Consider the following 13553-nt stretch of genomic DNA (forward strand, 5'->3'; position numbering starts at 1 on the left):
CCCTCTTTTTCCCCATCAGTAATCCCCTGATTTTTGCCATTATTTGAGGTCCGGGAACCATCAAAAATGACTTTAAGTTCCACGGAACAGGAATTCCATATCCTCCGGTGTTAGTTTTTCTAGAGCTTCACTCTGATCCTTATTAATCGTTCCATTAATCATGTTGGCCTTCTTTTCTTGTAGAAGAACCATGCGAGATTCAACAGAATCTTCAATGCAGAGTTTGGTGATTACACATGGCCGACGTTGGCCGATCCGATGACAACGATCTGCACTCTGCCATTCTGCTGCGGGATTCCACCATCTAGTTAAACACGCACATTGAGTTAGTATCCAATGCGAAAGCTGCATAGACCAGCGGTGGAACATACGGGTCAACAATAAACACTCGAGAAGCTTCGGTCAAATTTAGAGCAACACCACCAGCTCTTAGAGACACAAGGAAGACCTCTACGTCCACGTTATTCATGAAATACTCGATTGACTTTTGTCGCTGAACTGGAGTCATACTGCCATCAAGCATGACGGTGCTGATACCAGCCCGGTGAAGTCGCCACTCGACAAGCTGAAGCATCGAAGTGAATTGCGAAAAGACGATGGATTTGTGGGTTTGCTTTTTGCTCCTCAATTTGTATAAATCATAAACAAGCATTTCAATTTTAGTCGATGACGTCCAGTCCTCCATCTTGATACGATTGATAATCGAGTTTTTCTTAACTTCGCCTTCCTCTTGTTCGATATCTGGCTGCTCAAAGTCAATGGAAAGTGGAATATGGCACCGTGGACAATCTGGTTCGCCACGGGATTCAAATGACTGAATATACTCCTTTGCGCACTGACGACAGAACTCATGCTTACACCGAGAGCGTATGGCCTCTTCTGCTGGTTCGTCGCAGATGCTACAAACTAAGACATTCTGACCTCCTTCGGCGTGTTTCTTTAGGATGAGATCAGGGTGATTTGCAACTTGACGCATTTGCATAATCAGACCAAAGATATTGGCATAGTTATTCAACATGACGCCACGACTGACATAAGTGTCAAACTGTCTTGTGCTGTTTGTCATAATACTAGTTGAGAAATCGCGTTCAATTTCACCAAAAAATTCGTTGTGGATTTGAACCCTTTTAGATACAAAGTCAATAAACACTCAGGCTAAGAAGATTAGGTATTCTTACCTCTTCGGTGGCAATTCCATTGAAAAAGTATGGTCCTTCTTAACTCGTCTTAACATAATTCTATCGGTGATCAAACGTAGTTTGTCTAGCGCGTCTTTTCGTTTACCCGAAGAGCCGGGTGTAGTTACTAGATAGTGTCAATGGTAACCGTCTATAGCAAACGAAGATATATGATAGTCGACGTACTGGGGTTAAGAATCTCTTGGTTGAAAATGGAAACGTGATCAAATCCACTGCTATGTGTTAAATATGGTGACAAATTTGAGTAGAATCAAAAGCGGACGTACGTATGGTTGCAATGAAGGCATCGTTTATGTTCGTCTTGTGACCAATGCAATTGTTCACAAGGACACTTCTTGCAGAAATAACATGCAAACGGCTTGACATCGAGGAAGCGCAGCAGCGAAAAGAATTCGCCGATTCGGTTCTGAACGGGAGTTCCCGAAAGACACCATTTATATTCGGCTTTTAGTGCAAAGCAAGCTCTGGCCACGGAGGTAGTACGTTGCTGAAATGGAGTCAGTCACGGGCAAGGAATTATGTGAAGGCTTATTTGTGATACCTTGATGTTATGGGCCTCATCAAGAACAAGGCGATGAAAGCGAATAGAATGAATAATGCCTGTATCATGTAAGAAATGGAAGTTGTATGAAATATTGAATATTGATGACATACTATCTTCCTTCACAAGTCCCTTGCCACGGGTCCAGCCTTTGACTTCTTTGCGATGCATGGATTCGAGACCAGAATCTAAGGAAATGTCAGTTAAATCCATGCTGACTTTTCATAATGGATGAAGAAGACGAACACGAGATCATAATAACATCGTAGGATTTGAGCTGTTTAGCCGTGATATTCTTTACCTTCGAATTAGAACCGTGATAGACGAAAACTTTGAGTTTGCCGTCTGTATACGACTGGGGAAAGTTAGTATTAGACCCATGACTTCCGGGAAAAGAACGTACCTCTATTTCTGCCTGCCATTGCATGAGCGCGACAGGAGGAACAACGACTAAGGAGGGAATTCCAACAGGATAGTCCGACATGAGAAGGGAGACAGCTTGGATGGTTTTGCCCATTCCCATTTCGTCTCCAAGCAAACCTCCTTTCCACTTTGATTTTTCTTGTTCCATCATCCAACTCAACCCTTCGAGTTGAAAAGGTTTCAGTTTGCGAGAAATACCCGACGGCTGCGGTGCTGGCGGGGGAGCTAGAATTCTAATTTTCTCTAGATCCTCCCACATAGTTTCGACAGCTGGATGTTGCTGTTCAAGCTTTTTTCTTTCCTTTTCAGCCTGCAGACAATGTCAGTATATTGTTTATAGGGTTTTGGGAATCGAGAATTACTCTTGTAAGACGTCTTCGCTGTCTTGCTTGATTAATTGAAGAAGTAACACTCGGGATGGGTTGATTGTTAATGTCACTGTTCAAACCATCGAGACTGTCGACATCGGACTCCGTGAGACCTCCATAGTGATGAAATTCATTCCAATTCTCGGAGTCATCGCTATAGTTAAAGTCGATAGGGCTGTTTCCGATATCAATATCCGTGAGAGGGGACTCGGTATCCCGAATCACGCGGGAGATGGTACGTGACATTGATGTATGATGAGTAGACTTGGACGGATTAAGATGTCCATCGTTAGTTAAAGGGGACGAGAGATCAGGAAAATCCGCATCATCGTCATCCGTGGAATTTTGAACTTCGCGTCTGTTGCCGGAAGAAAAAGTCGAGATCTTTCTCCTTTTTGGGTCAAAATCTTGGGCGTATTCCTCTGCCTGTAAAGCCAGGGCCAAACGTGCATCAGAGCTCTCGCTCAACGAGTCTGGCACAATGAGCTCCTTCGTACCTCTCTTACGGCGGGTCCCGAGACCTAATGAGCTATTTCGTAATTCCAGAGCACGAACCGAGGCACTAACTCTTTTCGGACGGGCTGAAGGCATGCTGTCAGACTCAGTGGGTGTGGGATTCGTTGTTGTCATAGGGGTGTTGTAGCCGCCTGAGGTACTATGGGCACTTCCGCTGGTCGAGCATGAGGAAGGACTGATGGCGAGAGAAGCCAATGGCCGGATTTCAACTGCGATGGCTTGCAACTCGGTGCAAGTTCGATTTTGCGGGGCGAGAGAGAGGCTAGACCCCTCCGTGGGATTTTGTTCGTTTTGCGGTGGAGCGGAGCCACCAGGCTTGCCTCTAGGAGCTTTCCCTGACGATGCATTAGATTGTGTGTGCTTGAAGCCAGACAGGTGTCGGCTAGTATTATATTCACCTTTTTTCGGAGCCATGGTGCTTGTTTGATGGAGGAGAATATCTCACTCTTGCCGCATGAAAATGCTCAGAATTAGGGAGAGTCTGTCGGCAACTGCCCAGGCAGATCCCGCCAAAACAACAACAGAAATGGGAGGTTCCTACTAAGCTAGAGGTCACTGGCTAGCAGAGCATTCAAATCCAGTTGCACAACACAAGCAAGCCTAACAGGAAGGAATCAAAATTTTTGTCAAAGCATTTCAGGTGGCAAGCATTAAACAACAAAGTGTCTCAGGGGCTGCTGGTGACGGGTCGCAAGCTTTCTGGTCTGCACATTGAAGAACCAGCACTTGGACAAAGACAGGAAAGTAAAAGCACCCTCGCTTCACACCCACAGATCAAGAAGCCCAGATTCTCACGTCTGGGCCGAGTTGTTGCCTAGCCGTCGTTCTCAGGCCAACGCGTGAAGGCAAATTCTCGGACACGAGCCGCGAACCCACGTGACCCGTAAATCAATTAAGGGTGAGCGTGAAACTTGTCAATCGTTTTTACCAGCGAGCTGTGAAGCGTGGATTTTGGAGAGTGAGCATTTTACAATGTGAGTGCCTCTGATTCGCCAGCGAAGTTGCTGGCGCCTGCGAGTAACTATGTGCTGACCCATTCAACAGGGCGAGCAATCGGCCGAGGAGAAACATACAAGGCCCGTATGTAGAACTATGTCATCAGGCCGAATAGTAGTTTCATTGCTTACTAGTCTATCTGCAGCCATTCCGCACTTACAGACTTCCTTGCGGTGAGTCTGCGAGCACTTTTGCCGAATTTTGGAGTTTCTTTGGTGTACATCGTTACATGCATCATCAGCAATACTCTTGTAATTTCGTGCTGTTTAGGAGACTAACACAAACAGGCACATAATATCTCAGCAGCAGAGATTCGCCAGAGTTATCAGCAACGAATTGCTGAAGCTGGCCAACAAGAGGAAGATTTCATTCCTCAAGACGACGAGGAGGACGCGGTGGCAGAAGAAGTTGAGGACGGGGACTCCGAGGAAGTTGTGACAACTAGCAGAAAACGGACTCGCCGAAATGCAGCAACAGAAAAGGCCAAAAAGAAACAGAAGGCTAACATCGACAACGGCGACGATGAGTTCGGGGAGATGATGTACCAAAAGAAGAAATCCCTTCCGGGACAGCTAGCAAATTGCGAAATCTGCAGCAAGCGATTTACTGTGACCCCCTACAGCAAGACGGGGCCTAATGGCGGCCTGCTTTGTGTGCAGTGCTCCAAGAAACAGACAGCAGAAGACAAGAAAGCCAAGGCAAAGGCCCGCAAACCAACGAAAAGGACCCGCCGCCAAAATTTTAGTAAGCTCCTGGATGGCATTGCCCAGCGAGGTGCATTTAGCCTCTTGGAACTGTGTATTAAGGTATGAGATCTATTATTGGAAAATGTTGGCGAAATCTCGAATTGATAAGTTGTCTAGAAAGTTGCGGATAATATACATGATATTGAAGAATTCGGAGACCTCCCACCGGTGCTGCTGCACCGTTTGAGCCAGATTCTCTCCAAGAGGCGTGCTTTGACACCAAGAACACTGGATCTTTTTCTTCGCCGCGATGTTAAATGCATTGAGATTTTTGATTGTGCCAGTGGGTTCAGTTCCTTCATTACGGCTTTGGAAAAGAAGTATTTTTCGCTAATGGAAGTGTAGAACTGGAAACCGAGCATTTTCAGAAGATTTTTACGTTCATGCCCGCCCTTGAAAAGGTCAATCTTCGCTTTGCTGGCCAGTTGAAAGATCCTGTCATAGAGTATATAATGGAACGGGAGTGCCATATTAAGGAGTTGCAGTTGGATTCCGCCAATCTGATATCTGATGGCTGCTGGCAAAAGTTCTTTGAAACCTGTGGATCTAGGCTAGAGAGCCTGAAGCTGTCTAACCTAGACTGTTCTATGGGAGACCAGATGGTGAGGCACATGGTGCAGCACTGCCCGAACCTGCGGCGCTTGAAGATCCGCGACTGTTGGAGGCCCAGCAACGACTCAGTGCTCGCGATCTCAATGTTGACGCACCTTGAGCATCTTTCCCTGAACCTGATGCAGGAAGTCTCCATGGAGGCGCTGCAGACGCTCGTCTTCAACGTCGGGCCCAAACTGAAGACCTTATCACTGCAGGGGTTCAAGCTGGCAGATGATCTGCTGCTGGACACGATTCACCAACGGTGCAGCCGGCTGAGTAAGTTCCGGTTCTCGGACAATGCGGTGTGTCTGGACAGGGCGTACGCGGCGCTCTTCACGGGATGGCAGAACGCGGGGCTGCGGGTGGTGGACGTGTCGCGGGCGCGGCACCTGGACAGCTTGACGCCGGATGGGCCCGAGACGGCGATTGGGCTAGCGTCGGCGGGCTTCCAGGCGCTGATGCAGCACTCGGGCGACAGGGTGGAGCGACTGGACATCAGCTCGTGCCGGCATGTGTCGTTCGCGGCGTTTTCGGCGGTGTTCGACGGGAGCCGCACGTACCCCAGGCTCCGGGAGATCGACGTGTCGTTCCACACGATCGTAGACGACTTCCTGGTGAACAGCATGGTGCGGTGCTGCCCGGCGCTGGCGAAGGTGACGGCGTTTGCATGCTTCAACATCCGCACGCCCCAGGTACCGGCGGGAGTGGCGCTGATTGGTGGCGTGAACGCCAACAGCTTGCTGGAGACCGTGTGATGGTTGGGTGTGCTGTGGCCGTGTGGTACCCGGTAGGTACGGATAGTTAGCTCGTAACCAGCTGTAGCTTCTCTGTAGCTAGTTCGCTGTCCACGCTGCAGAAAGATAGACAAGTGCCGTACTCCGTACTCGGTAGTTATCTAAAGCGATGTATCGCGGCCTGCCCAACCGCCGCCACGTGAGCGAGTCGACCGCATCATTGGCGGCGTTTCGCCCGCGTCCTGGCGCTGTCATGGGGGTCGCCACGCTGGCTCCCTCTGCCCGCCGCCGCATCGTCGCATTGGGCTGGCGAGCTAGTTCGTTAGTTGACTGACTATTATTATTATTATTATTATTATGGTGCTTTTGATGGTGCGCCTGTGATTGTCCCCGATCGCCGCCGACCAGCCCGCGCGCCCACTCCCTAACTAACTACCTACATAGCTAGTGAGCTGACTAGTTAGCGGGCGCCCGCCCACCACCACCAACCGCCAAAAGGGACACCTCAACGTCCCGGAGCGCGCTGTCCTGCTCTCGGCCCCTTCACCCGCCCTCTCGCCCAGCCATTGCTCCCCTCCCCTGCCCCGTCGCCTGGCCTGCTGGTCGACTCGTCCCGCCCCTTCGCTTCGTCTGCTGCGACGGCGATCACTGTCTTACACAAGGTACGTCCGTCGCCTGCCGCCTGATTTCTCCTTCGCCTGCCCACCAGTCGTCGGGGATTCAGTGACACTGTGCTCCCAATCGCCTCCTCTTCCTCCTTCTTCTTTTTCTGCTGCCTTTCTTTTTGCTCTCTCTCTCTCTCTTCCTTCCTTCCTTTCTTTCTTTCTTTCGCTGCTGCTGCGACACGCGCGCGCGACGCCGGAGGATCTCTGGAAGCTTCTGCTGTGAACCCTGCACAGCCAGCCCACAACTCTCCTGTCGCCAACCTCCATCGTTTCATGCATTCCCCGACTGTCTTTTAGCACGACTGATCGAATCTCACTGTGTCGCTGCAGCGTTCGCTCGCTCGTTGTCTCGTCGCCCGTTCCTTACCCCTCATGCCCTCAGCGCCTACATCCGCCGCCTAGCTCGCGAGCAACCCAATTCCGTCGCCCCCCGTCTGCCCTCTGTGCCTGGGCCTGGGACTGTGCTCCTGACTCGGTTCCGTGGTTTGCCCGTCGCTACTGAAGCTTACTCAACCCTCTCTCCCGTCCCTACCCCGGTGTTTTCTCCATGCCGATTAAATTTCCAAAAGGCTTTGCGCGTCGAAAGTCGTCAGGCAATGCGCTGGAGGAGGTGCAGGCTCCGGTAGAGCCCTCCTTTCGAGTGTTCGAGCGCCCGCAAGGAGGGAGCAAGTCGTTCGACGGCACTACCGCTTTGAACCGCCTGAGCGGGCCCCAGAGGAACGCCTCTCTGGACGATCCTTATCCGGACAACATTTTTGCCGGCATAGAAAGGCCCCCCAGTGTCCACCACTATGCCCAAGAAAATCATCCGCCGAGGCCCCGAGCTGGAAAGCTGACTGGCTCGACTGGGAGTGGAGGCACAAACAACTCGTCGTCGCCCGGCAGATTGTACGATAGCTCGTCGTCAGCGAAATTCAGCTCGTCGTCCACCTTACCATCCGACAATTCTGCCCACGATATTCCAATCCCTCCGATCCCCGAATCCTCCTTTGCCTCTGCCTGGCGTGCTGCGGGAAGGACATTCTCGTTCGGCGGCAGACCTCCCAAGATCGTCCCTCCGAACCCAAGCACCCCGCGACAGAGTCAGTCTACCACAAGAGAACGCGCATTAACAGGAAGTACGAATAGCACTGCCACTCCACCGAGGCTCTTAGATTCGGATCTGAATTTAGACATGTCGGATGATTTCTCGAATATTTTTGAAGGGTTTGAGAAGAGGAAGAGTCAGACTACTCTTGACTCGAAACCGTCGCCTACGTCGGCACCGAGAGTATGGCCTTCATTTTGCGTACTTCTTTGTTTATTGCTATTCCTGCTAATGTTTCTTTTTTTAACAGCAGCTTACCCCCTTAGAACGACCCGAAGTACCGCGAAAAGGCAAACAGGGAGATAATGCTGCTTTGCTCTCTCCTATCCGTACAAACCAGCCTACAACTGCAGTGCCAGAGCCATCCCCTAGCAATAGCCAGACTTCAGCAGACGGGCTGATCTCATCCGGCTCCCCCGAGAGACCCCAATCAAGTCGCCTTGTCCAGCAATTCAATAAACTTCGCTTCTCCGAAGACGACAGCCGGAATGCTGCTAATAGTAGTAGGAACCTTACAGCAAGCTCCAGTACCAGCCAGGATCACAATTCTCTTAGCTCTAGCAATGCGACTTTAATGCCAGATAGACCTCCAATGCCGACGGTTACGATTGAACGTCCCCATCCTGACCCTGAAGTATCATCCATGTATGGCAGTGACAAGGATTTTACCACTGTTCCGCTGAATTCCCGAAGTCGAAAGCCGATGTCGGCAGAATCGAGTATAAAGCCGGTTAATTCTAGCTACAATGACAACTCCCTTACTGTTGAGGCGAGCCTCGCCGCTCGCTATGAAGAGGTGGCAATGAAAAATGACGAAAAGCCGAATAAAATAATGACCCCCGCTCAATTTGAGCGCTATAGACAACAACAAGAGCTGATGCGACGCCCGAGCAATGCATCGTCCATATTTTCAGATAACCACAGCGAAGAGGAGGAAGAAGAAGAAGAAGAAGAAGATGAAGCCGAGAAGAAACGAAAAGCAGCAAACCAACGAAAGAAGCAGGAAGCTCACTTGTCGGTGTATAGACAGCAGATGATGAAGATTACAGGCGAACAAATGAAGCTTCCAAATCTCGAGGCGAAGCGCGAAAGTTTGGATGCCGCAACCCCAGCCCCAGCGGGAAATGTGAATCGCCAGTCAATTCTAATGCCGGAGACCTCACCTGGAGCGCAAAGCACTGGTGCCGACGAGGATGATGAGGTTCCTCTTGCTATTCTGGCTGCCCATGGATTTCCAAATAGGAACAGACCTCCGTCTCAGTTGCTTTCTTCCAGTTCGAATCCCAATTTGCGATCTTCATTCTTGCACACTCCTCCATCTGTTGCCGGTGACACACCACTCCCAAAACGGAAAACCCTACCCGTTTTCGCGAGAAATTTGCCCCAGGACCCTTATTACGGGGCAGGCCTTGTCAACCAAACAAAGAGAGAATCTCTCGCCATGGGAGGTGGATCGCCATCCGTTTATGGAGGATCGGCGCCAAACTTGCCGCCTGGCGGATTAGTCGGTGTCATCGCAAATGAAGAGCGTGCAAGAGCGATGAGAAGGGGCAGCCCGAATGCTCAAGCCACCTTCGACATGCCCAACGCCACTCCTGGGGTGAATTCTGCCCCCGGTCAAGGCGGTTTAATCTCACAGATTGGAGGGGTACCGATTCCAGGGCCGCAGATGCCAATGGTTCCAGGAGACCAGAATCAGATCCAAGTATCCCAACAAATGACCCAAATGATGCAAATGCAGATACAATGGATGCAGCAGATGATGCAGATGCAAAGTATGCAGCTTGGTCAACCGATGCCAGCCAATAACCCAAACCTTCTCCAGCCTCCTAGTGGTGCCATGCCACGTCCTATTTCAATGTTATCGAATTTCAATACTTTCCCATCTGCTGCCCCACAGGCAGACCAGCGAACTATGAGCATGCTTGACCCATCCATGGGCCAATGGAACAGACGATCCTCATTCTTCCCCTCCCCCCAGGATATGGGAGCGTCGGGCAACATGGGCAATGGCGCAGCAATGGGAGCACCGGGCTACGCGCCGTCAGTAGCACCCTCGGAGCGAAGCAACGTTGGAACCGCGTCTCGCTATCGCCCTGTATCAACAATACAGCCGCTGCAAAACCGCTCATCTACCTTCACGTCGTCAACCCCTCGCCCATGGTTGAACGAGGCGCGGCATTCGTCGTTTATATCCCCCAGCCCGCAGGCTAGACAGCAGCCGCTGAATAGCACAATCAGGCCGGTGAGCGGGCTGGTTTCGTCGGCAAAGAATGCTAATGAAGATGACGATGACGAGAAAGGGTGGGCGGAGATGGCGAAGGCGAGGGAGAAGAATAAGAGTGGTTGGCGGTTTAAAAAGGGGTCGTCTAGTTTGGGAGATTTGTTCCATACAAACAAGTTCTGAGACTGCAATCAGCAGAGTTTGTGCAGGGGGAAGATACTCTGCCATAAAATGAAAACAGCTGAGAAATGGACCTTTTTTTCCAAAAAAAATGGCGAAATTTAATACATATTTTCTTGAGTTTGGGAAGTAATTGATTTTGTATCTAGATATCTCCTTGTTTTTTCCTGTTACTGTTTCTGCGCTTTGGGTCTGTTTTATTCTGTTGGTCTTGTGTTAGCTCTCTGGGTTGTTTTGTTTCCTGCATAGATATATTGGGCCTCCCGGAGTATGTACCAGTGCTTGTCCCTGTACATACATTTCTAGTAATCTAATCTCCCCATTCACACCGGTTCCATCCATTCAACATACACATATGCATACAACTATACTGTACGGAGTATCTTCCCTACTTGGTCTAGGACCTCATTTATAATCTTTTCCGCGGACGTAACATGATTCACCAAGCCTACCCCCGTCCCAGCATACGTCGTCATGCGGCCCGTGGGACCCCACCCCTCATCCCCTTTCTTCATCTCGATCTCATACAATCTCTTATTCTCCTCATCTGACATACCTTTCTCCGCATCGTAGTAGGTCTGGTTCTTCACTCCACGCCCATCATACTCCACCGGCCACCTATTATAACCGCGTACCCGATCATACACCGTCGTGCGGGTCGTCGCCAGCCCGCCATCATGGGCCTGCAGGACCACGTTCTGGTAGCCCGGTGACACATTCGCCTCCTCGCACGCAAGAAACCGCGTACCCATAACAACTCCGTCAGCACCTAGGCATGTCGCCGCGGCGGTGCCGCGCCCGTCCATAATCCCGCCCGCCGCCAGGAGCGGCATAGAGCCAAAACCTGCGGCATCCAGTGCGTCTCTGACTTCGGGAAGGAGGGAGATGATGCTCGCCGAGTCTTTGAGGCCGTGGCCGCCGGCATCCGAGCCCTGGATGACCAGCATGTCCGGGCGGATGGAGGTTGCGGTGGACATGGCGTCTCTCACGGTGCCGACTTGCACCCAGATTTTGGTCTTGCCGTTGGTAGCGGAGCGGACCTGTTCGGCCCACTTCATATACAACGCATCGGCTGGGTGGGCTGCAGCGAAGAGCCATACCGCTGCGGGGCGGTATTTGCGGATCAGGGGGATAGCCTGGTCGATGTCTGCGCCCCAGTTGAGAAAGCCAACGCCTACGGGGAGGACGTCGGCATCAATGCCGGTGAAGGGGGTGTCGGCAGTGGTCTGGTGTTGGCGGACGAGGGTGGCAGCATGCTCAAAGGTATTTGCGAGCTCCTGCATGTCGAAGCCGGCCGCAAGGAAGCCGAAGCCGCCCGCCCGAGAGACAGCAACTGCAAGGGGGGCAAGCGCGATGCGAAGCATAGGAGCAGAGGCAATGATGGGGGACTTCGTCCACGGGTAGGCCGTGGCGAGGGCGGTGGTGGTGGTTGGGTGAGCCATAGTTCGAAAGAGGTAGTTATGTTGGTGTTTAGACTTGGTGTTGCTTGAAGGCTAGATATTGGAGTCCGGAAGTAAATGGGTAGTATATAACTATAAGCTGAACAGCACTTCAACTGGTTAGTTAAATACCTATAGGCTGATACGCCTGATACTGTCCATCCGGACGTTATCCGCAGCCATCATACGGACGTCGCGCGAAGTCCCGTGCGGCGGCCCTTCGTGTGCTCTGCTAGCCGCATCCGTCTGGAAGTAGTTAAAAAGCATGGGAAGCATCCAGATTCATCCTGGAAGCCAACTACTAGATCAGCTCGTCGTCGGTGTTGCGCCGAACAAACACGCTTCATTGACACTGTGGCGACGCTTACTCAGCGAACTGATTCTTCGACGACCACCAACCTCGTTTCTTTAACCTGCCGTTTCTTGCCCGCCTTAGAAGCACCAAAGCTATTATAGCAGTGCTGTACACTTGCATAAATAAATCAAAATAGTACGCTGCCTGGCTTGGAGATACCCGGCGTAATCTTTCCCAGATCCCTTTGATACCCCTGGTGGGAAGTCCTCGCGCGCATGTCATAAAAGTATCTCCATTGCTCATTTAAGGACTTGTTCGATATCCGGTTGCTGTCGTGATTTTGTCCACCCAACTTTCTGCTCCTGAGAGAGCCCGCTTTCTCCTGTATCAAACAGGGGTCATTTTGCTCTCCTAACATTTTGGTTACATCTATCTCTTTTTTCCTTCAAAATGAATGCTCCTGATAGGTAAGAATTTTCTATATTTCTGCTTCCATTACATTTTGTATTTGATCTATCAAAATTCAATATACCAAGTGGACGAATACCCTGGACTGCACAGAGTACTGTATTACGCCTGCCATAATCATAAATCTAGGGCTTGCTACCCTTCTACTTTCTTCCGACATCATGTGTTATTGGTGCAAATTACTTCCCAAGCTCCCCACCATGACCACATAACCTCCTATTCCACACAAATTATTTGCTTCTACACTTCCAGTTCCTGTACTTTGATTTTTAGCATATCACAAAAATGTTTGATGATGATCGGCGCTTCAAAGGCCTTTTCTTCGACTGTTCCAGCTCAAGTTATCGCCAGAACCCTTGCAGGACTAAAGTTCGCCCTTCAAAAGATTCGGTTAACGAGTTATGCCCTCCCTGTTTTACCTTCCGTTTCATGACTTCCCTGGGATGTCGCGTCTTGTTCATAATTTAGGAGCTGGAAGGAACTGCGTTTGGTTAATATGACACTAACGCGTCGTTTCTGTAGATTTGAGTCCTTTGTTCTCGGCCCTGGCGAGAAGAAAGTTGAAATGGAGCCGGATACTCGTAAGTCAACCCACAGTGACAGTGCAAAAAAATGCATATTATATCTATCTAACAGTTATTAACAGGCCTTCCATCAACCGCCATATTTACATTTAATAAGGAAGACCACACCCTTGGAAATTTGATCCGCTCTCAGCTCCTGAAGAGTCAACACGTCCAATTCGCAGGATATAAGGTATGACATTCAGGCTGCCTATTTTTTTGATATATTACTCACTTCCCAGCATAGGTCCCCCATCCTCTAGTTCATAAATTCATGCTTCGCGTACAAACTGATGGCACCATCACTCCCAAGGATGCAGTCCTGGCTGCCTGTCATGAACTGGTGAAGGATCTCGGCACACTTAGCCGCGAGTTTACTAAAGAATTTGTATTGCGAAAGATGGTCAGCGCTGAGTTGCAACAACAGAATGCACAGAATGGAGCTTAGGTCTATCCAAAAAGTAGTTTGATTTTTGTGATGACAGGCGTTGTGTGGTGTCAATGTTGTTTCTGGT

The 13553-nt window shown here is 50.3% G+C and overlaps 5 protein-coding genes across 5 annotated transcripts; 3 read left to right on the forward strand and 2 right to left on the reverse strand.

The window, feature by feature from the left end:
• Positions 1-72: 72 nt before the first annotated feature.
• Positions 73-3461, reverse strand: RAD16_1 (DNA repair protein rad16; the record flags this gene model as incomplete). The annotated part of the gene is made up of 11 exons (XM_049252859.1): positions 73-304; positions 372-1124; positions 1179-1305; positions 1365-1411; positions 1466-1686; positions 1741-1799; positions 1854-1928; positions 1987-2095; positions 2144-2473; positions 2526-3382; positions 3446-3461. 11 exons carry the CDS (start codon positions 3459-3461, stop codon positions 73-75), a joined length of 2826 nt encoding a protein of 941 aa, XP_049108028.1.
• Positions 3462-4139: 678 nt separating this feature from the next.
• Positions 4140-6138, forward strand: RAD7 (UV-damaged DNA-binding protein rad7; the record flags this gene model as incomplete). The annotated part of the gene is made up of 4 exons (XM_049252860.1): positions 4140-4157; positions 4331-4849; positions 4907-5072; positions 5135-6138. The coding sequence occupies 4 exons, from the start codon at positions 4140-4142 to the stop codon at positions 6136-6138; spliced, it is 1707 nt and encodes a 568-aa protein (XP_049108029.1).
• A 1191-nt stretch (positions 6139-7329) lies between these two features.
• LOZ57_003813 (uncharacterized protein) lies at positions 7330-10276 on the forward strand (the record flags this gene model as incomplete). Its single annotated transcript, XM_049252861.1, has 2 exons — positions 7330-8052; positions 8120-10276. The coding sequence occupies 2 exons, from the start codon at positions 7330-7332 to the stop codon at positions 10274-10276; spliced, it is 2880 nt and encodes a 959-aa protein (XP_049108030.1).
• A 362-nt stretch (positions 10277-10638) lies between these two features.
• Positions 10639-11715, reverse strand: LOZ57_003814 (uncharacterized protein; the record flags this gene model as incomplete). The annotated part of the gene is made up of 1 exon (XM_049252862.1): positions 10639-11715. The coding sequence occupies one exon, from the start codon at positions 11713-11715 to the stop codon at positions 10639-10641; it is 1077 nt and encodes a 358-aa protein (XP_049108031.1).
• A 1325-nt stretch (positions 11716-13040) lies between these two features.
• Positions 13041-13486, forward strand: RPB11 (DNA-directed RNA polymerase II core subunit; the record flags this gene model as incomplete). Its single annotated transcript, XM_049252863.1, has 3 exons — positions 13041-13056; positions 13122-13231; positions 13286-13486. 3 exons carry the CDS (start codon positions 13041-13043, stop codon positions 13484-13486), a joined length of 327 nt encoding a protein of 108 aa, XP_049108032.1.
• Positions 13487-13553: the final 67 nt, after the last annotated feature.

Source organism: Ophidiomyces ophidiicola (genome assembly GCF_022830035.1).
Source record: "Ophidiomyces ophidiicola strain CBS 122913 chromosome Unknown scaffold_14, whole genome shotgun sequence".
NCBI classification, from domain to species: domain Eukaryota; kingdom Fungi; phylum Ascomycota; class Eurotiomycetes; order Onygenales; family Onygenaceae; genus Ophidiomyces; species Ophidiomyces ophidiicola.